The sequence below is a fragment of the Schistocerca serialis genome, chromosome 9 (assembly GCF_023864345.2).
Source record: "Schistocerca serialis cubense isolate TAMUIC-IGC-003099 chromosome 9, iqSchSeri2.2, whole genome shotgun sequence".
In the NCBI taxonomy this organism is placed as follows: Eukaryota; Metazoa; Arthropoda; class Insecta; order Orthoptera; family Acrididae; genus Schistocerca; species Schistocerca serialis.
Window position 1 is genome coordinate 433,239,652 of NC_064646.1, and position 23,972 is coordinate 433,263,623.

Sequence of the window (23,972 nt, forward strand, 5' to 3'; positions counted from 1 at the left end):
ATAGAGCTCACACGAAGGCTTGCCAAATATCATTCTCCCCACGCACAGTTAGCAACTGGAATAGGAAAGAGGGGAAATGACAGTGGTACATGCAGTATCCTCTGCCACACAGGAAAATGTGGCTTGCCGAAGTATTGACGTAGCTGTGGATTGTATGGTACGGTAGCTATTTGTGGACGTAGACAATTATATGCCCAGATTTTTAAAAAGTCATTATTTTAGTTAAATAACACCTTATGCGGAAAGAAGGGCTCTGACAAAGTAGATTTGGCGTACCAGCTTCGCGTGTCTGTCTCAACCAGTCACGTTACGTGATTTTGTGTGTATCGATGGCAACGCTTCACTGTTGTCACCTCTCGGCAGATGATGACTGTTTTCGTCAGTAGCTGTAAGCGCTTCGCAGTTGAAAGTTAGAAAAAGCACTGTCAGCTTTCTGGGTTGTTCTTTCGCCGTGCTAAAATTATCAGCATAATAGCACGAAGCAGTGTTCGCTTGTAAGATTGTAAAACATCGTTTTCTGGCCGCCCATGTGTGCTAGCCATATTCGCTATTGCTATCGCGACGGCTAGATTTCGCCTGCACGGAAAAGGGAGCTCTTGTTCGACTTAAAAAAAAGAGTGTGCGGACTCCCCCTAATCCTCCTAAAGGGGTTGTGATCGGAGCCCGCATAACGGTCTTAAAGGAAGATTGACTTCCCTCTAAATGCTGGCATTAACGACATCCGTTGCGGAGAAAGTTCCAGTGAGAGTGGCCACATTCTTCCCCTTATTATGACCGGCTGGAAGGAGTATATGTTAAGTAATTCCATGGAGCGGTTTGGGTGCTCGCGAAATCGAGAAGTGGCCGGAGCCCTCGTGCTGGGTTGAGGTGGAAAGTCGTCGGGCCTCTGGGACGGAGTTTGTGTTTTAAAGTGGCTATCATTTCGGAAGTCGGGAGTTAGTGATCCTTCGTGATCAACAACGTTACTTTTGGAGTATGGAAATCATGCAAGTCGGAACTGCGTACTCGTGTGCGAGTGTCGTATTCTGCTTGGAAGGAATGAAGATTGGGTTTAACGTCCCATCGACATCGAGGTCACTAGAGACGGAGGTTCGAATGGCTCTGAGCACTATGGGACTTAACTTCTGAGGTCATCAGTCCCCTAGAACTAACCTAAGGACATCACACACATCCATGCCCGAGGCAGGATTAGAACCTGCGACCGTAGCGACTGAAGTGTCTAGAACCGCTCGGCCACACCGGCCGGCAGAGACGGAGGATAAGCTCGGATTTTGTCTAGGATGGGGAAGGAAATCGGCCGTGCCCTTTCCAAGGAAACATCCCGGCATTTGCCTGGAGCGATTTACGGAAAACATGGAAAACCTAAATCTGGATGGCTGGACACGGGTTGGAACCGTCGCCCTGCCGAATGCGAGTCCAGTGTGCCACCTCGCTCGTCTCTTCCGCTTAGAAACTTCCCTAATTTTCTAGGCGAGTGGTGGGCATTAGTGACTCTGGACCTGTTCCGTAAAAAGAGGCCTCAGAGCAGGCGATAGCCGGCTGGAAGTGATGCGGGATAAAAGCGACGAACATGGCTCGGGTTAAGTCATGCCAATAAATTTCATTTGTTACCGTGCAAATTTGCTTTTGCGCCTGTTGTGTGACGTTTTCACTATTCACCTGGAACTGTATTGCTAGCTTTTGTTGTGATAATTATCTGTGGGTGTTGGTCGTAACAAAATGGAGTCGGTGTATCGAACTGCTCCGCGGTGAACATGTCCCAGTCCAGTGGTCGGATCTCGTACTCTCTTTCCGAAAGTAGTTGGATCACTGTAGGGCTTTTACGAGTGTCGTTCAGTAAGTAATGCAACACTTTTTCTGAAAGCATGTCGGTTTCATTCAAGATTCCAATACACCATCTTATTTCTCACTCTTTCGGCTGCGAAATCCTATTTTTCAACATAATCGCCGGCCGAAGTGGTCGTGCGGTTAAAGGCGCTGCAGTCTGGAACCGCAAGACCGCTACGGTCGCAGGTTCGAATCCTGCCTCGGGCATGGATGTTTGTGATGTCCTTAGGTTAGTTAGGTTTAACTAGTTCTAAGTTCTAGGGGACTAATGACCTCAGCAGTTGAGTCCCATAGTGCTCAGAGCCATTTGAACCATTTTTTTCGACATAATCTCCGTTCAATTCGAAGACCTTATCCCGCCTTACTGGGAGGACTTGTATAACCGCATGGTACCACTCTACTGGTCGACGTCGGAGTCCTTGCTGCATCAATAATGTCCCTATCATCAACGTAGTGCTTCCCGCGGAATGCATCCTTCATGAGGCCCAACAGATGGAAATCGGAACGTGCGAGATCTGGCCTGTAGAGTGGATGAGGGAAGACAGTCCACAAGACATTTTGTGAGCTGCTCTCGGGTGCGCAGACTTGAGTGAGGCCTTCTATTGTCATGGAGAAGAAGTGTTTGATTGTGATCCATCGATTACTTCGAATGAGAGTGTCTGCACGTTATAATATTGCGGAAGTCGCAGATTTGTACGGCCGGACGGGCAGCTTTGCTCGATCATGTTGGGATGATGACAGGCGCTTTGCTGAACGACTCACCGTACTTCTGTTCTGTGTCAGGTCACCATAGGCATTCTGCAAACGCCTCTGAATATCAGCGATGCTCTGGTTTTGCTTCAAAAGAAACTCAGTGACAGCTCTCTGCTTGGAACGCACCTTCGTTGCAGGCGACATTTTGAAGGATACGTTTAGCGCTGCCACCATCAGAACTTCATGAAACTATGGGAACTGAAACGGGAATATTCCACGATGCCCCACAAGAAGTTCCGTATCTTTTCAACAGAAATTGGCCGAGAAAAAAAAGTACTGCATTATTTATTGAACGCCTCTGGTAATTCACTAATAATTCGGAGTTGTGAGAAGCTTAACGGTGTGTCGCGGTTAGACTGATTTTATCTGTGTAACTGTGCAGAATATTTATCAAGGTCCGCCAGTAAACGTTTTCGGTTAATCCTTGCAACAGTGCGTAGCGTAAATTGACTAGCGCGCCGTATATCGTGAAGAATGCGTGGATTCGGACCGCGGCAGCGACTGTGACTTAGTGCGATGCACGGACAAAAGGAACGTTACAAGATTTTAATGTCGTAAAGCGAGACACCGTTACATTAGTATTGGCTGGAATGACGGAAGTTCTCAGTGTTCGGGAGACAGAGCTGAAATAGCAGCCACTGAAGTCTCATGCTGAAGACACGTTCCATTTTTAAATTGACAGATAGTTGATCAAGGCTGCGAGATAGGAGATCCCGGACGGCGTTTGGCAGTCGCGTGGGCTTTGATCGATGGACGGCTAGTTAGCGACTGAGCCGCGGTAACGAGGCGACGCTCGGCTGTCGATATTAATGGCCCTGCCAAGGACGGGTGACGCAACCATGCTGGGCGCTTAGTAACTAGATCTGGGAGGAGCACAGCAGCAGCAGCAGCAGCCCAGGTGGACGTCCCGTTTTACTGCGGGCAGTGCCCAGCCAGAGAAAGTGGCCGAGGGGAAACGACAGCAGGTGACGCGGATAAATATTTGTCCTCGGAGCTCCTGCCGCCTTCATCTGCATAGTTGTTTCGCCCCGGTCGAGGACGTTCTGAGGCAAGTCCTTTACCACCTCAAGTCTGGTCCGTGACAGTCTCATCAACGAAACAGTAAACGGTGAAAGAGCGTATGTTGACATATTCGCAGTGCCCGGAATGTTTTAATCATTAACTTAGTACAAAACAAGTAACCCCCCTCCCCCGATCGCTCCCCCCCCCCCCCCCGGATTCTTTTTCAAATCGAACTTCCCTTTTTAACATAGCGTCAGACGTCTGATTACTTTACAAATGAGTCATTATGGTAATAAAAAAGAACGTAAATACCACTTACAGAATAGGCCCCTTGCGACTGGCTGTATGAGAAGCGTTCTAAGGTCGTGGGAGATGTTATCAACATGCTGGAATCCCTCCAGCCATTATTACCGGTAGGTGCACCCGGTTGATGCCTCTGCTTTTTTGTTGAAGCGGCTCTTCATATGGCCTCACAGCGACTGAATGGGCCCCTTGCCAGACCTCCTTACCTTAGAAAATAACTGAGGACGTAGCAGGAATCGAAGCAGAGTCCTTCAATCCAATGCTTTATTTGTTCAACACGCAAAACTCTAATTATGTAGGTTCCATTAGCTTCGAATTATTCATCCCAGCCTAATGAAAAGTATAAACGAAAACTGGTAAACCGGGACCGATGATCGAAGCAGTCTGGTCCCTTTAATCCCCCAAACCCACCACCACTGGTAAACCAAAAGATGCTCCCAGCAAGTGCCCTCATTATCAAACATTCGTTGAGTATGCAAATGGAAATAGTACCATGCTTCATGACAGAGCGTAGGGGAACGTAGCGGGAGGCCCGCAACGCCGTACTAGGCAAGGTCCTAATTCAGGTGGTTTGCCGTTGCCTTCCTCCGACCGTAATGGGGATGAATGGTGGTGGTGGTGGTGGTGGTGGTGGTGGTGGTGGTGGTGGTGGTGGTGGTGGTGGTGAAGGCGACACAACACCCAGTCATCTCGGGGCAGGTGAAAATCCCGCCGGTAATCGAACCCGGGACCCCGTGCTCGGGAAGCGAGACCGCGAGCAGCGGACTTTCGTTGAGTATAGTGTGGTAAGACTGGTTTGGTTTTCCGCTCAGTCCGGCATTGATTCTAGTTCTTGCTGTAGACAGGGTGTTACAAAAAGGTACGGCCAAACTTTCAGGAAACATTCCTCATACACAAAGAAAGAAAATATGTTACGTGGACATGTGTCCGGAAACGCTTACTTTCCATGTTAGAGCTCATTTTATTACTTCTCTTCAAATCACATTAATCATTGAATGGAAACACACAGCAACAGAACGTACCAGCGTGACTTCAAACACTTTGTTACAGGAAATGTTCAAAATGTCCTCCGTTAGCGAGGATACATGCATCCACTCTCCGTCGCATGGAATCCCTGATGCGATGATGCAGCCCTGGAGAATGGCGTATTGTATCACAGCCGTCCACAATGCGAGCACGAAGAGTCTCTACATTTGGTACCAGGGTTGCGTAGACAAGAGCTTTCAAATGCTCCAATAAATGAAAGTCAAGAGGGTTGAGGTGAGGAGTGCGTGGAGGCCATGTAATTGGTCCGCCTCTACCAATCCATCGGTCACCGAATCTGTTGTTGAGAAGCGTACGAACACTTCGACTGAAATGTGCAGGAGCTCCATCGTGCATGAACCACATGTTGCGTCGTACTTGTAAAGGCACATGTTCTAGCAGCACAGGTAGAGTATCCCGTATGAAATCAGGATAACGTGCTCCATTGAGCGTAGGTGGAAGAACATACTGACGAAACTAAAATGAGCTCTAACATGGAAATTAAGCGTTTCCGGACACATGTCCACATAACATCTTTTCTTTATTTGTATGTGAGGAACGTTTCCTGAAAGTTTGGCGTACCTTTTTGTAACACCCTGTATAGGTGGTGGTCAGGTGGCGCTTTGTCGCATTTCCCTAAACCGGTGTACTCAGCTTCCTTGGCCAGTGTGTCTTTTAGTGTATTTACCTTTATTCTGTTGTGCGCCTTAACCTCAAACCTATTGGTAGGCCTATTTAGGCGAGAAAGCTCGTGATCTGCTCTTATAATGCCGTGTGGTAGATAACTTTTGTTTTGTTGATATTATGGCATTTTAACAGCATGAACGTGAATCTGATAGAATAATGATGCTTTCTTCTTGAGTATGGAGAATCAATGAAGTATAAATTTGTCCCCTAGATTAGTCTTGTCTTCAACGAACGTATATCCTGCTCCGTCTTTTTGTCTATACCCATCTGTGTAAATCTATCTTCAGGATGACCACACGAACCGATTCGTACATAAGGGCACTATACTCATAAGGTACTAAAAATTATTACAAATTTAAATATAGTTTCTATTTCCTCATCTCAGTTACGTTTGTGCCAGGTTTATACAGTTTCAAATGTATTTCTACCCGCTTTTCCCAGAGAACACTAACAGGTTCTTCGATCAGACTTGTCATCGAATCGTTACCACGTGACGTACAAAAGAAACGTTTAAGTGAAATTACGGCACGAAAGATGGCTCTGCGTGTTTGTGAATCCCATGTAAACTCTTTGTCGGGTCGCAGTGCAATTTATAAATATCAGGCAGTAGTAGAAAAAACAGTATAGGATTCAAGACAAATTTCATCTGATTATTCCCAGCTGTCATCATAAACTTTGTGACTCTCCGTAATAGTCATTTCTATCACAATAATCTGAATATTATCGTTCATAAGAGCATAAAAGAGCATTATATAGCACTAAGAAGTCAGGATACAGCATATCGTGTTGGACCAGGAGCCAGTTTTATTACTGGTTGCTCATCCAGTCGTGGAAAAGGTTGTAAGCTCCACATGAATCGTTTATTTCACATTTTTGACTGAACCGTCTGCTCCGCTTGCATAGCTGTCATGCAAGTATCAAATATCATCATCATTGGGGTGATTTATTGTTAAAAAAACATCCTCTTCACTGTCAGATGCATTTACAAATACTTTCAGTGCTCGTCATAAAGGAATCTTTTTGTCGTGATAGCCACGCAGAAACTTCTATTCTAGGTACATGAAACAGTCGATGAGACTTCACTTGTAACGGCAATTATTTGATTTGAACATAATAAACTACATGAATTGTTCTACAGACATTCCAACAATACGCAACAAAAGACCTGCAGTCTCTTAAGATAAATAAATAAAGACAGCATTATGTATTTATCTCACACGTAGAAATAAAATTTTGCTACCGATATTTGTACATGGTGTGAATGTTTGAACAGCTGGGTCACAAGCGTAATAGCTTAAGCTATAACAAGGGGTAGAAAGCTTTACATTTTAGTCCTAAGTAGAATGTGTAGAAATACAAAGTATGGGCGTTAGCTTGGAGTAGCATAACTTCCCGCATTCTTCTTGATCGTTGTTCTTGGACTGTCTGCAAGACGCCTCAGTCGTTGACACTAAATGTCAGCAGTGATGGCTAAACTTCGGGAGAGCAATTCCAAGTACACCACACCGTCGTTTTTCCTCCAGATGCGTAACATTATGTTTCGTGGATGCGCGCATATCTTTGTACCGGTGAGTTGCAGGTTCAGCCATTAGTTTCTTTGCCGTATGTTATCATAGAGACACCATTTCTCGTTACCAGTAACGACACGGGATAGGAATTCTCGCTGTTGTTCACGAGCCAATTGATCACCAGCAAGCAGAGATTCACATATGGCCACCCACTGATTTTTTATGATTTTGGTTTAAAGCATGCGGCGCCCATAACCCAATTTTTGAACCTTCCCCATTGCATGTGAATGTCGCGCGATGGTGGAATGATCACATTTGCCAGTTCTGGAGTACACTGACTTTTATCACTGTGGATTAATGCGTTTAAACGATTTTCATCAAACCCCGAAGGTCTTCCTGAGCGTGGAGAGTCGTTAATGTCAAAACGACCCTCTTCAAAACGAGTAAACCATTTTCCTGCCGTGCTCTGTCTAATGGTATTATCCCCACACACAGCGGAAACAGTTCCTCTGCCCCGAATTCGGATGGATCTCCGCCTAGGTCCGAAAGATTCCTTTCCCCCGATGGTGTTCCGTTGTTACTTCCGCCGAATTTTATGGGAGTTTCGGGATGCTGTTGTTGTTTACACCGATGGCTCTAAATCTGCTGATCGTGTGGGATATGCCTTCACGTCCTATGTTAGGGCACGGAAAATCATCTCCTGCCACTTACATGTGGGGTGTTTACTGCGGAATTGATGGCAATTTCCTAGGCCCTTACCTTTATTAAACAGTCCCAACACAACCGTGTTTTGTCATGTATGACTCAATGAGTGGCCTTCTGGCTATTGACCGGTGTTTTTCCCAGCATCCCTTGGCCATCCATGACCATCTGCTCTTCACCGTGCTGCTTGTTGCCCGCATCTCGTGGTCGTGCGGTAGCGTTCTCGCTTCCCACGCCCGGGTTCCCGGGTTCGATTCCCGGCGGGGTCAGGGATTTTCTCTGCCTCGTGATGGCTGGGTGTTGTGTGCTGTCCTTAGGTTAGTTAGGTTTAAGTAGTTCTAAGTTCTAGGGGACTGATGACCATAGATGTTAAGTCCCATAGTGCTCAGAGCCATTTTGCTGCTTGTTCCGTTGACTTCCTTTGGGTCCCTGGCCATGTGGGTATCCCAGGTAATTAGCTTGCTGATCGTTTGGCTGGGGGAGCAGTGACTTACCCCCGTTGTCTGTAACCTCTCCTGCAGCGGATTTACGGCTTCACATCAAGTTCCACTTCGCACAATCATGGGCCTACTCTTGGAAGGCTACTCCCCTGTCTCATAAACTTCGTGCGATTAAGGTGACACCAGGCCCGTGGCGTTTTTCCTTCCGCCTCTTCCGAAAGGCCTCAACCACCCTGTGTCGTCTCCGCATCGCCCATACCAGGCTGACCCATGGTTTTCTTTTGAGTAATGAGCCACTCCCACTTTGTGGTTGTGGAGCCTTCCAGTCAGTAGCCCACATTTTGGTAGAATGCCCCCTTCTTTTGGCTCTGCGTACTAAGTACCGACTTCCCCGCACCTTACCTTTAATGTTGGCTGACGATTCCCCGATGGTCGAACTGGTTTTCAGTTTCCTCCGTGAAAGTGGTTTTTATTCTCAGTTTTAAGGTTGTTAATCTCACTCTGGTGTTGGGTCAGGGCGGTGAGGGTTGGGGTGTCTCCCACTGTAAGGTTTGTTCGGAGATTCCCGACTACCCTCCTTGGTCAAAATCCTCTTTTCTATCCCTTTGTTTTTATCACTTTTTAGAATTGGTTAGCCTCCTTTTCCCATACGCACTTCTACATTCTAGCGGTTGAACGCTTTTAACCCCTTCGTGGGCAAAATTATTGAGCAGGTTTTTTTAATAAGTGGAAAGCAGTTAGTAGTTAACAGATAGGTATATTTATCATACAGAATATCAAATTTGTTCCAACTGTGAAAGTGAGGTAACACAACAAGGTGGGAAGTATTCTTTCCACTGCCCTTCCTTGGAGCTAAATGAGAAAAACAACTTTTTCAATATATGTCATATTTATTTGATAAATTTTCTTCTCTTGTTACAATGATTGTTCACAATTACTTGCCATGAAGTTTTTGAGACATGGGTCTTTGCAAAGTGGTATTTGACAATATGTACAAACACAGCGAGTGCTCTTTTCCGCAGCTTTGGTACTACAATGACGGCACGTCCAGTAGGTTTCTCCTAAAATGGGTTGATGCTCCCCTACAGCCACATGACGAAAATCTTCAGGTACTTTACCCCTTTTTGCCAGAAAGACAGGTTTTTGTCCACGCCATTTTTGGGATGAGAAGCCATCGATCAATAGTCTGGCTAGATGGATCCTGTATGTGAGGTGACCATGCTGTCGACTTTCTCTTTTACTTATTTTCCAGAGTATAAAACTGTTCACTGCAGCAACATCCACCAGGAAATAAAATATTCTGTGCCACCATTTTACAGAACGTCTGCCAATAGCATACCTTTCTCGTAATTGATCAAACTTATCGACACCACCCATTATTTTGTTGTATTCTGCCACAACTACAGGACAAGAAATCTCTGTACTAATACCAACCTTTTTTCTTTTCACTGTGGCTGTTTCTCATGGGTCATGAATTGAGGACAGGAAAGTGACTGGACAGTTATCCATCCATTTGACAGCAGAAATGGCTCCTTTTGTTTCAAACTGGAACTCTCCTCGTTCCAATTTTACGTTTTCCTTCATAAATTTGGGTAAATCAAAAGTATTTACCTTATACTATAGCTTTGAGGAAAAAATCACAAAATGTCACGCAAACAGCACTGAAAGGCTCCTCCACAGAGCAACACCCAGCTATAGAATGCCTCTGCGCGAAGGTACAGCAAAAACGGCGGGAACTTCCGATTGGAAGTAGTACCCTATACCGTTCGCTAGGTGGTAACACCGTACAGAGATGGGAACTGTGAATCCCGCGGGACTAAGAGCGAGTTCATTGTAGTGGGAAGCATGTTTCCCACGGCTCACGAAAAGGTTAAATAGCAGGTGGTCTTGCTTATACTGCTTCAGAGGTGGGATATTTCCTGCCTCTGGCATAGCCTCGGGGTTGCTCTCTTGCTGACTACCCTTATTTTGTTTTTACCATTGACGGCACGACTGCACTTTCAAGTTTTTTAACCTTTCCCCTTTTATCTTTCTGACTTTTCTGAGACGTCAGACTGCCACAGCGCAAACGTCTCTAGCTCGCTCTGCTACTTTCACGTTCTATATTGAACTCAGGTAGAGGTATGAAACGTCCCGAATTTTCTACTTGACACTTAATTTTCTAGCGTCCACAGCTCCACTCGTACTATCTCCAAATGACAATATGTAGACTCAAATAGCAATAGTGAACAACAAATAAAAAATGACAATCGATAAATAAACCCATAGCAACCGGAGTATCAACATGCAAACAAAAGCGCTAGAACAAACTCCTTTTCGGGTGCTATCGACCCGAAGATAACAGCAAGGTTAACGATGTGCGTCAGTAAGATGTTAGCGTAGAGAGCAGAAGCAGGTATTCCCGCAGTGGAGGTGGCCACGCTGTGTGTGACGGCGCTGCCGGTTGCGGTGTGTTGCAGGCGCGCTCCGAGGAGCAGGTGTCGGCGTGGCTGCAGTCTGCAGAGCACGTGTGGCTGGTGCACCGCGCCGGCTTCTCGGCCGCCCGCCGCTGCCCCACGCCCGCCGACAGCGACTCCGACGGCGACGCCGCCACCTCGGGCAAGCTGCGCATCTGCCTCGACGCCACCGGCGACACGCTGCTCGTCGACGAAGACGACGTCGAGAAGGTGAGTAGGAGGCGCCGCGCCTGCCTCAGCACCAGGGCCTTCAGCTGTGCAGAAGCCCGTTGTTATCAGTGTGGGAACTGGTTTACCGCACTGCAGGCGCATATCCATGGGCTAGAGGGCGAGGGTCGTTACGGGGTCATGACTCCACCCCACAAAATTCAGAATCACTACTAAACATAGATGTAAACAAATTAGTGCTTCATTGTTATTACACTACTGGCCATTAAAATTGCTACACCAAGAAGAAATGCAGATGATAAACGGGTATTCATTGGACAAATATATTATGCTACAACTGACATTTGATTACATTTTCACGCAATTTGGGTGCATACATCCTGAGAAATCAGTACCCAGCACAACCACCTCTGGCCGTAATAACGGCCTTGATACGCCTGGGCATTGAGTCAAACAGAGCTTGGATGGCGTGTACAGGCATAGCTGCCCGTGCAGCTTCAACACGATACCATAGTTCATCAAGAGTAGTGACTGGCGTAATGTGACGATCCAGTTGCTCGGCCACCATTGACCAGACGTTTCCAATTGGTGAGAGATCTGGAGAATGTGCTGGCCAGGGCAGCAGCAGAACATTTTCTGTATCCGGTAACGCCCGTACAGGACCTGCAACACCGGTCATGCGTTATCTTGCTGAAGTGTAGGGTTTCGCAGGGATCGAATGAAGGGTAGAGCCACGGGTCGTAACACATCTGAAATGTCACGTCCACTGTTCAAAGTGCCGTCAATGCGAACAAGAGGAGACTGAGGCGTGTAACCAATGGCAACCCATACCATCACGCCGGGTGATACGCCAGTATGGCGATGACGAATACACGCCTCCAATGTGCGTTCACCGCGATGTCGCCAAACACGGATGCGCCCATCATGATGCTGTAAACAGAACCTGGATTCATCCGAAAAAATGACGTTTTGCCATTCGTGCACCCAGGTTCGTCGTTGAGTACACCATTAGGGCGTTCCTGTCTGTGTTGCAGCGTCAAGGGTAACTGCAGCCACGGTCTCCTAGCTGATAGTCCATGCTGCTGCAAACATCGTCGAACTGTTCGTGCTGATGGTTGTTGTCTTGCAAACGTCCCCATCTGTTGACTCAGGGATCGAGACGTGGCTGCACGATCTGTTACAGCCATGCGGATAAGATGCCTGTCTACTCAACTGCTAGTGATACGACGCCATTGGGACCCAGCACGGCATTCCGTATTACCCTCCTGAACCCACCGATTCCATATTCTGCTAACAGTCATTGGATGTCGACCAACGCGAGCAGCAATGTCGCGATACGATGAACCGCAATCGTGATAGGCTACAATCCGACCTTTATCAAACTCGGAAACGTGATGGTACGCATTTCTGCTCCTTACACGAGGCGTCACAACCACCTTTCACCAGGCAATTCCGGTCAACTGTGGTTTGGGTAACAAATCAGTTGGAAACTTTGCTCATGTCAGCACGTTGTAGGTTTCGACACTGGCGCCAACCTTGGGTGAATGCTCTGAAAAGCTAACCATTTGCCTTAACAGCATCTTCTTTCTGCCGGTTAAATTTCCCGTCTGTAGCACGTCATCTTCGTGGTGTAGCAATTTTAATGACCAGTTGTGTAAAATAATTCTGAGCAACTGTGGCAGGCCAAACGTGCGGATGAAAGTTACTCAGTCTGACAAAGAAAGTGAAGCATCCAAAATGGGAGGACTAAGTGAAATGAAGTTTCATGGTTCGAGAGGGTATTTGATGTTATTTCAGTGATTTCAAAATAGTATATCAGTAAGACATATCCGAGATTCTGGGACTTGGACAGAGTTGATGTCTGAGCTGGTTCCCCACTTTTTCTATTGGGGACAGATCTGGGGATCTTGCAGGCCATGAGAGTGCCTCAACATGACGCAGATAGTTCACAGAAACGTGTGTCATGTAGATGAACATTGTCCTGTTTAAAATGGTACCACTGTACTGTCACACTGCAGGTAACAAATAAAGATGCACGATATCCCCGACATACCATTGTGCCGTAAGAGTTTCCTTGGTGACTTGAAGTAATGCTTTCTGTTCGCGACACCACCTCAGATGAAGCCATTTGTGTTGTGGTGTTAACAACAGCCAATACATGAAATACTAATTCACAAGTCCTGCTGCTGCACTCTGACCAATGGTGTAAGATGGCACAGAATGTGACAGGGAGTCAATTTCTTCTCCTTTGGTGCCAGTGCAGGTGTAAAAGGGTGAAGATATGTGTGATGCACAATACAATGATCATCCGTTCTGGTTATCAGACATGGTCAAGCGGAATGTTGACAAATGAGTGCGCCTGCCGTCACATTGCCGTGCAGTCGTACATCACATCACTGTCATACCCAAATTCCCCAGAAGTGTAGATATTGCACAATTCAACCAGTCAACCAAATAACAACTCACAATGAGGGTCCTTTAATTCTGTCAGGCACTGGTTATGCTGTCTTACACAAGTATTCAGCATATCCATGTTCTTCACAGTGATCACTCCACATCTGATGCTGTTCACACACCCTTATATATCCTACCAGGCCTGTCAAAAACACTGATAGATTCTGGTATATACACTACCAGGCCTATGAAAAACACTGATAAATTCTGATGTCCGCTGTGTCACAGAGAATTGCAACTCTAATCATTTATGTATCCACCTATGATGTGTACATGCGAAAAGTCACATTGATATCAGACCATGTCTTCTGGGTGATTCACTTTTATTGTCTGACAGTGTATGTTGAGAGGAGAGGGAGAATCAAATGTTGTGCTGCAGCCAATTTACCTTGTGCAAATCTTATCATTTTGGCAGAACTGCAGCATATGACATGCTATGTCTGCAACTGCTCAAATGACATTCAGTCACAGTACACAAATGAAATTCATTTGCACCACTTCACAATAAGAAATTCTCGCATTTGTGATTATAATAGTTCAGATGTTGAAGATATAATCATTTAATCTTCACTTGTTCAATGTTCGAGTAACATGGTAAACAGTTTGTCTCAGAATTGAGAAAACTTCAAGTATCATTCCTAACAACCTTTGCTGGTTTTTGTAATAGACAAAGATATGGCACTTCTTAGATTTTTAATAAGATTAACTTTAGCTAACAATTTTAAAATCTGACCACAGACATGTAGAGGTGGTGCTGCCATTGCTTTTTAGTTGTTAATTATAAAATTGTTCGTATCTCAAAGAATTGTGGCTTTACAACCCAGTTTGTAAACATTTTTGTAGAGGAAATGTGTAGCTATTAATTCTGTATTTAGAAATTAAAATTATTTCCTTTTATGATAATACTGAAGAAGTATTGTTCAATTACTTTAACATAATTGCCTGTGTGTTAGATAAACATTTAATTTTTTGCAACATAGTGGCTTTGGTGTACTTCCACTGAAGGTGAAAAAAACATGTTGCATCCTGCATATTCTTGAACCTTCGTATTGTTTTCAAACTTTGGCCTCGTCCTACAATTCACTTCCCAACCTCAAACTTTCCTCTATTACCAAATTAACTATTTCTTGGTGCTTCAGGACACATCCTTCTAACCTATCCCTTCATTTATTCAAGTTGTGCCATAATAATGTTTTCTCGCCCTTGGGTTCAATACCTCCTCATTAGTTATCGAATCTAACCACATAATCTTCAACGTTTGTCCCTAGCACCATATTACAAACTCTTCAATTTTCTTCACTTCAGTACTATGCTACATTCCCAACAAATACTTTCAGAAAAGATATCTTTGCACTAAAATTTAATCTGATATAAACAAATTTCATTTGAGCTAAGCAATTACTCTTTCCCAAAAAACATTTTTCTTGCTATTGCCAGTGTGTGTTCTGTATACCTTTTGTCATTACCAGTTATTTGATGCCCAAATAGTAAAACTTGTCTACTACTCTTACTGCCGGTGGATAACATGAACAAAAGCATTATTGATGTGTATGTGTTTACAACTTCCTTCATTCCTTGGAATAATGTGCTCTCAATCTAAACCTAGATACTGGCTCTGTCAGTGCCTCATTCTCACAAAGGGCATCTAAGTTCTTCATTCGTATTCTTACTTGTTAGCGAATTTTCATTTCATGGCACATCTTTCACAAATGTTGAAAGCTTCATCTAACAGTTTGTTGAATCATCCATTGATGCTATGTATTTCTGATAGTGCCATTCCTAAGAGGTACTACACTGCTGAAATGCCCATACTTTGTGGGAAAGGCATTACATCCCATATTGAATTTATGTAGTTCTCTGTGTTGAATCACCAGAAGGGCAACACAGCTGTAGGATAAAATTTTCTTTTTGGGTGCTCCTTCATTACATGTCTTTCATATAAGAATAATGTTTGTCAGTGCCTTAAGAGTGCAATGACTCTTCCTTTAATTGCACAGAGTATATCACATTTTCTCACACAGCACATTGGATACAGCATCATATACTAAGTTTTTCAATTATGCCGTCATAGAATGATGTGGTAAAAAAAGGATAGACTTCTCAAATGTTTTGATAAACAGGGTTGTTTCTTGATTAGCATCTTTAATGATTGGAATAGTACTAATTTCTTGATTCTCTTTTTGTACACCATTTTGTGTATGCTACATCAAAGGCCTAAAACATAATAGGTCACTTGTTACATAAGCTGATAACTTAAGGTGCACATCCAGACACAATAATATATTGTGCGTGGTAAGAGCAATCAGTGGAGGTGACATATGGTGAAAACTCACCTGCCAAGAACAACATTAGCCAGAACCAGCAACACATGAATGAAATGACTTCTTATAAAATTCTGGACAGACTGCAATATAAGCAATATAAGTGGGCAGTCATTCTGCTGGTCAGTGTCACTTTTTTCACCTATTTCCACAGTTTTCAATTCTTGTCACTCCCCCTATACATATGTTCACAAGAAATTTCTTGTGCCATCAGGTATCCATTTTTCTGGGGGAGCCATAGCTTAGTCACCTGTGTGCACTTGCTCTTTCACTTCACTGAAGGGATGGTGCGCTTCTGAAGTCTGGTGTTCGTCATATAGCTGTCTAGTGAACTGTTGGCACTGTCTAAACAGACCAAACTCCATTTAGCTTATATTAAAAGGACTGGTTTCTGTGGACAGCTATTGACCACCAATGTTCTATGGATGTCTGTAAATATATATCAGTGCCTGCAGTACTTCCTTTTCCCCGTCTTATTTCCGTGTTGGTCTAAACTGGTATTTTTTTGTGTTTGTTTTTTCTTCCCCTGTCCATTTGGCACACAGTATCAATCATTCATACGTTGGAGATGAACGGAAATGAATTTGAGCTGGAGAAATGAGATCACTGGAAAACTGATTATTCTGAAGGTCAAGTCACCATAATGCTTTCCAAATAAAGCACAACAGTTCCCAGCCATTACTTCAAAAAATTATTACAAACGGTTGATTCCTTCCATCTATTTTAAGATAATGTCCTTGAAATGTGAAGGTTCAGTTGTATGTTTGATTTTCCACTTTTCTTGCTACCATTTATTCACTCGATCCCAAGTGTTCAACATTGGAAATTTAAGGGTGATGATAAAAACAATCAAATAGGACGAGAGGCAGTCATTGGTCTTTATAGATTTTCCCCTTTGTTATTCTCTTTGGTGTGCCTGTGCACTATGCATCAGTCATCTTAGGTTGATGGTTGCCTTTCCTCATGTTTGTTTAAGCAGCAAGCACACGTATGAAATAACAAAAATGAGGAAACAGTGTACAGACTGTAGAGGAAAGTAAATTTCACTTCAGGTAACAAGACAGATGAACTACATCTATGGAACTACAGGTAGCTTCCACTCCATGTTATTAATTTCATGTCTGAGAGATAAGGTAACCTAAAAGTACTTTCTGCAGTTTTGTCTTAAGACGATATTTGTAATGCTCATTGTTGCAAAGTGTTTCATTGGCGGAAGAAGAGCGGCAATATTTCTCCGTCCCATTGAGACAATGTTAGAAGGGTGCATATCCGTTTAACGCTACCTAAATCAGTAACTGGCTAGAGCAAGACAGCTGCCCTTCTTCTAACAATGAAAAAGTTTGCAACGATGAGCATTAAAGATACAGTCCTAAGGAGAAATTGCATTGAGGCTCCTTTACCTCTCAGGTATGGAGTTGTCTGCTACTTATGACACCTACTACTTTCAACCCTTCACCATCTCCTCCTTCCCCCTCGTCATGTGGTACATTTCATTAAAATATTTTGCTATGTGTTATCCCTTCCTGACAAAGAGAGTCTTACTAAATTCTTAGAGCCTGCAGTTATTGTTCATATTTGCACTTACAGTGAAATTTATGATTAACATTCCTAGTAAGGGCACAAGGTTGTTCGTATACGTGTGGTGACCTATACACCTGATTCAATACTGCTGTTTTGTGTATCATTTTGTAAGACTTGATGGACAGCTACCTGTTTCACTTGCGGTTATAGTACAGATGCCCTGTCTCACAATTTTGCAGGCAAACCCTCCTCAGTTTGACAGAGCTGAGGACTTGGCTCACCTCCGCTACCTCAACGAATCGAGTGTGCTTCACACGTTACGTCAGAGATATGCCAGTAACCTCATTCACACCTATGCTGGTCCTGCAATGGTTGTCATCAATCCCATGGCACCACTTGCTATCTACTCTGAAAAGGTAAGTGTATACATAATTTTTCATGAAGCCATTTCAGAAGAATAGTTTATTTCTATTAAATGCTGTTGGAGTACTCGCAGTAAACACTATTCCTCCTGTTCATTAGAGTAAGTTGCCTAACTTATGAATTATTAGTTTACCAAGTTCAAGTTTATCAGTGTTTATCTATACATCCAGTTGAGAAAGTCAGTAACAATAAAAACAATTTAATTCAGAAATCATATACACATCCAATAAGTCATCCACACACATTGCCTAATCTGTGCTAAACAGTGATCCGTAAGCAGAATGAAGTTAGCTGGTGTATGGAATATTACAGAATGAGACAAAAGCCCCTCTGCTCTGGGGTTAAATAGAAAAAAAGCATTGAACGTTTCCGTGTAGTTGGACTGAAAGGTTGACATGAGCACCGCTCTTGATGCACAGCTGCCACTGCTGTCTGAAAGTACTGCCACCTGGTGACTGAGCTTAGCATGGGCAGATTAAATAATATGTGATGGGCCAGCATCTTGCATCCTGCTGAGCTTTGAAGTATGGCAATATGCTGGTGCAAATGACGTGGTAACTACAGATTACCACAGTTCTCTCCTTTTGTCAGGGTGCCTACAATCTGATGCCACCCCAACATTCCTCCCCTGTAATTTGGGACATCGCTTATTGATCAGGAAGGTAATGTCCGTGTCCTCTGTGCCATTGCCTGTGGTTGCTCCCTGTGCTGCAAAAGCAATCTGTCAGCTTGAAGTGGAGATTAGGGCTGAAAGTGACCTTGGACAATGATGGACCAAGCATGGGCAGATGCTCATGAGTGGGACCCTGGCTGTAGGTTGCACTGATGGTAACAGCTGATCGATGGAGGTCACATGGGGCTCATGTGTGCAGGAACACTTTTCTAGAATTGGTGCCTGCTGCCCATGTGGTACCACCATGTGAAAGCACTGTCGAGGACTGAGGTGAGAAAAGGGGACCAGCAGCAGGAATGCTGGATGAACTCATAGGTGTGAGTGGAGGAGGACTGGGCCTCCAATTATTCATTGTTAACCCAGTGAACAGCCACTCACAAAACTGGAGATGCTGAGGAGCATCTACTGGTGTCAATGAATGAACAACACACACTCAGTAGGGATACATGTGCAGGCCCAGGCAGAATATTCGTCTGAATGATCGATGTGATATGCCTATCTCATGTGACAGGTGTTGGGTTGATTTGGTAGGACTCTGAAGGATTTTATGGTGAACTGCAACCACATTTTCTGGTGTGTTTCGGAATGTTTTTAGACTTGTTCAAAACAGACACCATTTTTGGGCTAAGGAATGGATGAATTGAGGACTTACGTCAGTTTCCAGGGTTTGGGTCAGACATTTGATGGAGACAGACTGAGGCACTTTTCCATCTGCCATAGCGGCAGTTCACTTCTTTGGAAATCAAAAGTAGATGTTTGACCACCATCCAATAAGCATCGAAGAAGGGCCCAGTGAGTTGACATGGACACACTCCCACAGCTGTGATGGCCCAGTTCACAGTGAATAACATTGCTAGGGAGATATCTGCTGTCCTGCACATTTAGAACAATCATTGTGTAAATTTCATTCTTATGATAGATTCCAGGCCAGTAGACATGATGCGAAGCAAACTATGCGCAAGACACTCTAGTGATTTTGATTCAGAAGGTAAAGAATGTCATGATGGAGTGTGGCTCGGATGACCACTGGTGGAACAGTATTTTCTGTTGACAACAAAATAACAGCATTGACAGACATGAGTCTTTGTTGTAACAAAAGATAACTGTGCACGGCCACACTTGCAGAATGTATTCATGCACTTGACGGATAACAGGGGTGGTAGTGGCAGCTTGATTGATGCAAGATCTGGTAATAAGGAATTCATCCACTGTCTGGTGAGGTTCCTCACCAAGTAAAAACAAATTACTTCATCTTGATCCAGATCAGGGTCAGGTCCATCAGCAAACATGAAAGAGCATCTATGTTTGAATACTGAGCCATAGGGCAGGAATGAATCTTATAATTATGCCTACTAAGTAACAGGTACCAATGTTGCAGTCAATGGACCATCTTGTCTGACATGTGCTGTGGGGTTAGAGAGAGCCTCTGATGGCTTGTAACTGGTAACCAAAAAAAAATTAACACAGTAGAGAAACACATGAAACTTCTTAATAGCATAAATAACTGCAGGAACCTCCTTTTCTATTTGAGAATAATTCTTCTGTAAAGCATTAAGTGATGCATAAACAGTGGGCTGTTCCGAACTATCAGCACAACATGGAGACAACACAGACCCCATGCCACACTGCAATGCATCCATACCAATCGTAAGCTGGACCCCTAGCTAGTAGGTGGCCAAGAATGGGAAAGAATCCAAACCATCTCTCATTATTACGAATTTGTGGTTGCAGGCAGTGGTCCACAAAAACACTGCACCTTTCTTACGCAGCTGATTCAGAGTATAGGAAAATCGAGCTGCCTGCGGAAGTAACATGTAGCAATAAATAGCTGTGCTTAAGAATTCTTGAAGCTTTTTGACATTTGGACGGTGCAGGAGGGCTGCAATAGCTGCTATGTGACTCTCATCATCTGAATCCCCCTATGAGAAACAATATTTCCCAAGTATTATGTAGAGGGTGGAAGAAATGTAACTTTCGAAATTGCACCTACAACCCACATCACGCAAGGTCTGAAACAAAAGATGAAGGTTGCGACTGGTAATGACAGTGCCATCGAGGTAATTGATACAACAAGAAAAACATTCCGTAAGCTGTTCCAAGAAACACTGAAAATGGTAGGCGCACTTATAATGCCAAAAACTGGTATATTGTACCTATAGAGGCCGTATGGTATATTCATAAGTAGTAGTTTACATGATTCTTCATTAAATTTTGAAAAATATTTTCCACCCACCAATTCCAGCTTAAGTTTCTCTAGGCAAGGAATGGAGTACGTATCAACCAGATTGCTAATTAACTGTCACCTTAAAGTCACCACAAAGTCGGAGTTTGCCAATTGGCTTCATCATAAAGGCCAATATTTTAGTCCATTGACTATATAAAATGGGTTCCATGACACTTAAATCTGTCAGTATATCTAACTTTTCCTTCACTTTGGCATAAAGTGTGAGTGGGACAGGTCTGGCACAAAAAAAAAATGGAGTCACGTCATAGTTTTAGACTAACAAGCAGTACACATTTAGTAGTTTTCTGAGCCAGGGGGAAAAAAAGGCAGAATATTATTTGCATATATCATCCAACTGTTTAGAGGGTACAGGATCCAACACTAAATGAATGAAATCCAAGACTGTAAATCCAAAAGCCTGGAAATAATCCAACCCAAACAAATTTTCCTTCAGTACCGGAAATGTTACTGTCTAAAACACTGCTTTACATGTTACTCCCTCAGTAAACCAGCAGAAAAGGAAATTGCTGTCTATTGTACCTCTGCATAAGATTCCTGTGATGTAGTGGTAATGAAATGACACTTGCAACTTAACCCCTGCCATTCTGCAGCCCAAGCGTGGTAAGACTGATGGGGATGCTTTCTGCACTGGTCAAACTCCGCCCTGTAAAAAATCACATTAGTATGCATGCTGTAATAAGAACTAAGCAAATAATACATTTAGTCAAAAAATAGAGTTGCTGGATCCCAGAGGAGGGCTAACTTTCCTAACAAGTGACGCATATGTGGGATCCGTGCAGAAAGAGAGCTTTAATGTAATCAGTGCCTATTACCTTGAAGGTCATAAAGTGTTGCCGTAGGTGTTTTCTTTGACTGCAGCAATGTAGGTGGGGGATGGAGGTGGTTAGACTGTCAAAGCGTGAGACCGCATTAACATGCCTGCCAACTCTAGTCCAACGTAGACATGCAGCAACAAGAATGCACACCTAAGTGACAATGGTTTTCCAGGTGCTGCTGTAGTAGACTTCGTAGATCGCTTTGCAAAGGTGAGTTTGTCTATCGTGCCACGATTCCGCATGGAAAATGTGGAAAGCAAATCTTACTTCTCACAACTTGTGTAGTAACATACACAATTGAGAAAGTCAGTAGCATTAAAATCACTTTAATTCAGAAACCATACACTCATTCAATGCATCATCCTTGTACATTTTCAGCTAAATGGACAGCGTAAAGACAGAGTAAAGTTAGCTAGCATGTGAAACATTACAGAATGGGGAACAAGCCACTCCACTTTGTGGTTAAATGGAGAAGTGTTGGACATTTCCGCATGGTGACACTAGACAGCAGATGTACATGCCACTCTTGATGCACAGCTTTCAGCATTAGTACCACGTTCTGGTGGCTGAGCTTAACCACTGTGTACCAGCACATGCGGATTAAATAACATGTGATGATGCCTCGCTTCCTGCTGAACTTTAATACCAGTGCGATTGAGATGGTAACTGTAGGTTGCTACATTATCTGTTGCCTTCTGGAGATGGTGTTCACACTTTTCACCAAATAAAGGAATGTCTTTTGTGAATATATAACACATTTAGTGGAACAACACAGTGATAAAGAGATATTGAAATTGGCATCTGTCTGGTTGAGTATGGGAATAATGTAATTAAGATTGCATTAATTTGGATTACCTTCATCTTCTTTCACACGTAACACTGTTAGTATATGAACAAGTCTTGGTTTGTGTGGTTGGGGTCATTGTCCAGAACTTCCTCCTGGGTTATTTGATAGTACAATATTTTAAAAACAAACTTAATGGTTTGGTCCCTGCTGTAACTGGACTTCTTCATCTAGGTATGTTATAACCTGGTGCTCTAGTGAATGTCCCTTGCAGTAGTGGCCAAAACATTGATTTGTTTTAAATAATGAGATAAGTAACAACCCAGATGAATTTATTGGACATCTTAGCATACTAGTTAACTATTTGGAACAATATTTTACAGGTTGTACAAATGTTCCGTGGCTGCAAGTCGGAAGACATGCCTCCACACATTTACTCCCTCGCACAGTCAGCATACAGGAGCATGTTGGCATCTCGTCGCGACCAGTCCATTGTCCTTTTGGGTCGTAGTGGCTCTGGAAAGACGACAAGTTTCCGACACATACTTCACTACCTCGCCCTGGCTGCAGGGACTGTCAATAAAGTAAGTATGAAAAGAGAACTCTCCTATATGAGTATTCTCTTAGTTGCTAACATGTGAAAAATTGCACTAATGGTAATGTTCATCTGAGAGACTAAAATCAAATTTTGCATATTATGTCAACTGTAGTGAATTTTTATAATAAATAATTTAAAATCTTGATGAAATATTGATACTAATGCCTTTATTATGTTTGCATCATATATCGTAGTACAATAAGCTGAAATTACCAAATTAAACATTAGTTTTTCACCTGAAATGGTTTGTTGTTGTTGTTGTGGTCTTCAGTCCTGAGACTGGTTTGATGCAGCTCTCCATGCTACTCTATCCTGTGCAAGCTTTTTCATCTCCCAGTACCTACTGCAACCTACATCCTTCTGAATCTGCTTAGTGTATTCATCTCGTGGTCTCCCTCTACGATTTTTACCCTCCACGCTGCCCTCCAATACTAAATTGGTGATCCCTTGATGCCTCAGAACATGCCCTACCAACCGATCCCTTCTTCTGGTCAAGTTGTGCCACAAACTTCTCTTCTCCCCAATCCTATTCAATACTTCCTCATTAGTTACATGATCTACCCATCTAATCTTCAGCATCCTTCTGTAGCACCACATTTCGAAAGCTTCTATTCTCTTCTTGTCTAAACTGTTTATCGTCCATGTTTCACTTCCATACATGGCTACACTCCATACGAATACTTTCAGAAATGACTTCCTGACACTTAAATCAATACTGGATGTTAACAAATTTCTCTTCTTCAGAAACGCTTTCCTTGCCATTGCCAGTCTACATTTTATATCCTCTCTACTTCGACCATCATCAGTTATTTTGCTCCCCAAATAGCAAAACTCCTTTACTACTTTAAGTGCCTCATTTCCTAATCTAATTCCCTCAGCATCACCCGACTTAATTAGACTACATTCCATTATCCTTGTTTTGCTTTTGTTGATGTTCATCTTATATCCTCCTTTCAAGACACTGTCCATTCCATTCAACTGCTCTTCCAAGTCCTTTGCTGTCTCTGACAGAATTACAATGTCATCGGCGAACCTCAAAGTTTTTATTTCTTCTCCATGGACTTTAATACCTACTCCGAATTTTTCTTTTGTTTCCTTTACTGCTTGCTCAATATACAGATTGAACAACATCGGGGAGAGGCTACAACCCTGTCTTACTCCCTTCCCAACCACTGCTTCCCTTTCATGTCCCTCGACTCTTATAACTGCCATCTGGTTTCTGTACAAATTGTAAATAGCCTTTCGCTCTCTGTATTTTAACCCTGCCAT

At 43.5% G+C, this 23,972-nt stretch overlaps 1 protein-coding gene across 1 annotated transcript in view; it reads left to right on the forward strand.

Moving 5' to 3' along the window:
• Nucleotides 1-23,972, forward strand: part of LOC126419684 (unconventional myosin-XVIIIa) — a 1,310,501-nt gene that overhangs the window by 1,082,190 nt on the left and 204,339 nt on the right. The window contains exons 4-6 of the mRNA XM_050086870.1: nt 10,705-10,911; nt 17,405-17,581; nt 22,489-22,689. Coding sequence (XP_049942827.1) covers nt 10,705-10,911; nt 17,405-17,581; nt 22,489-22,689 — 585 coding nt within the window. The remainder of the gene's footprint in view (nt 1-10,704; nt 10,912-17,404; nt 17,582-22,488; nt 22,690-23,972) is intronic.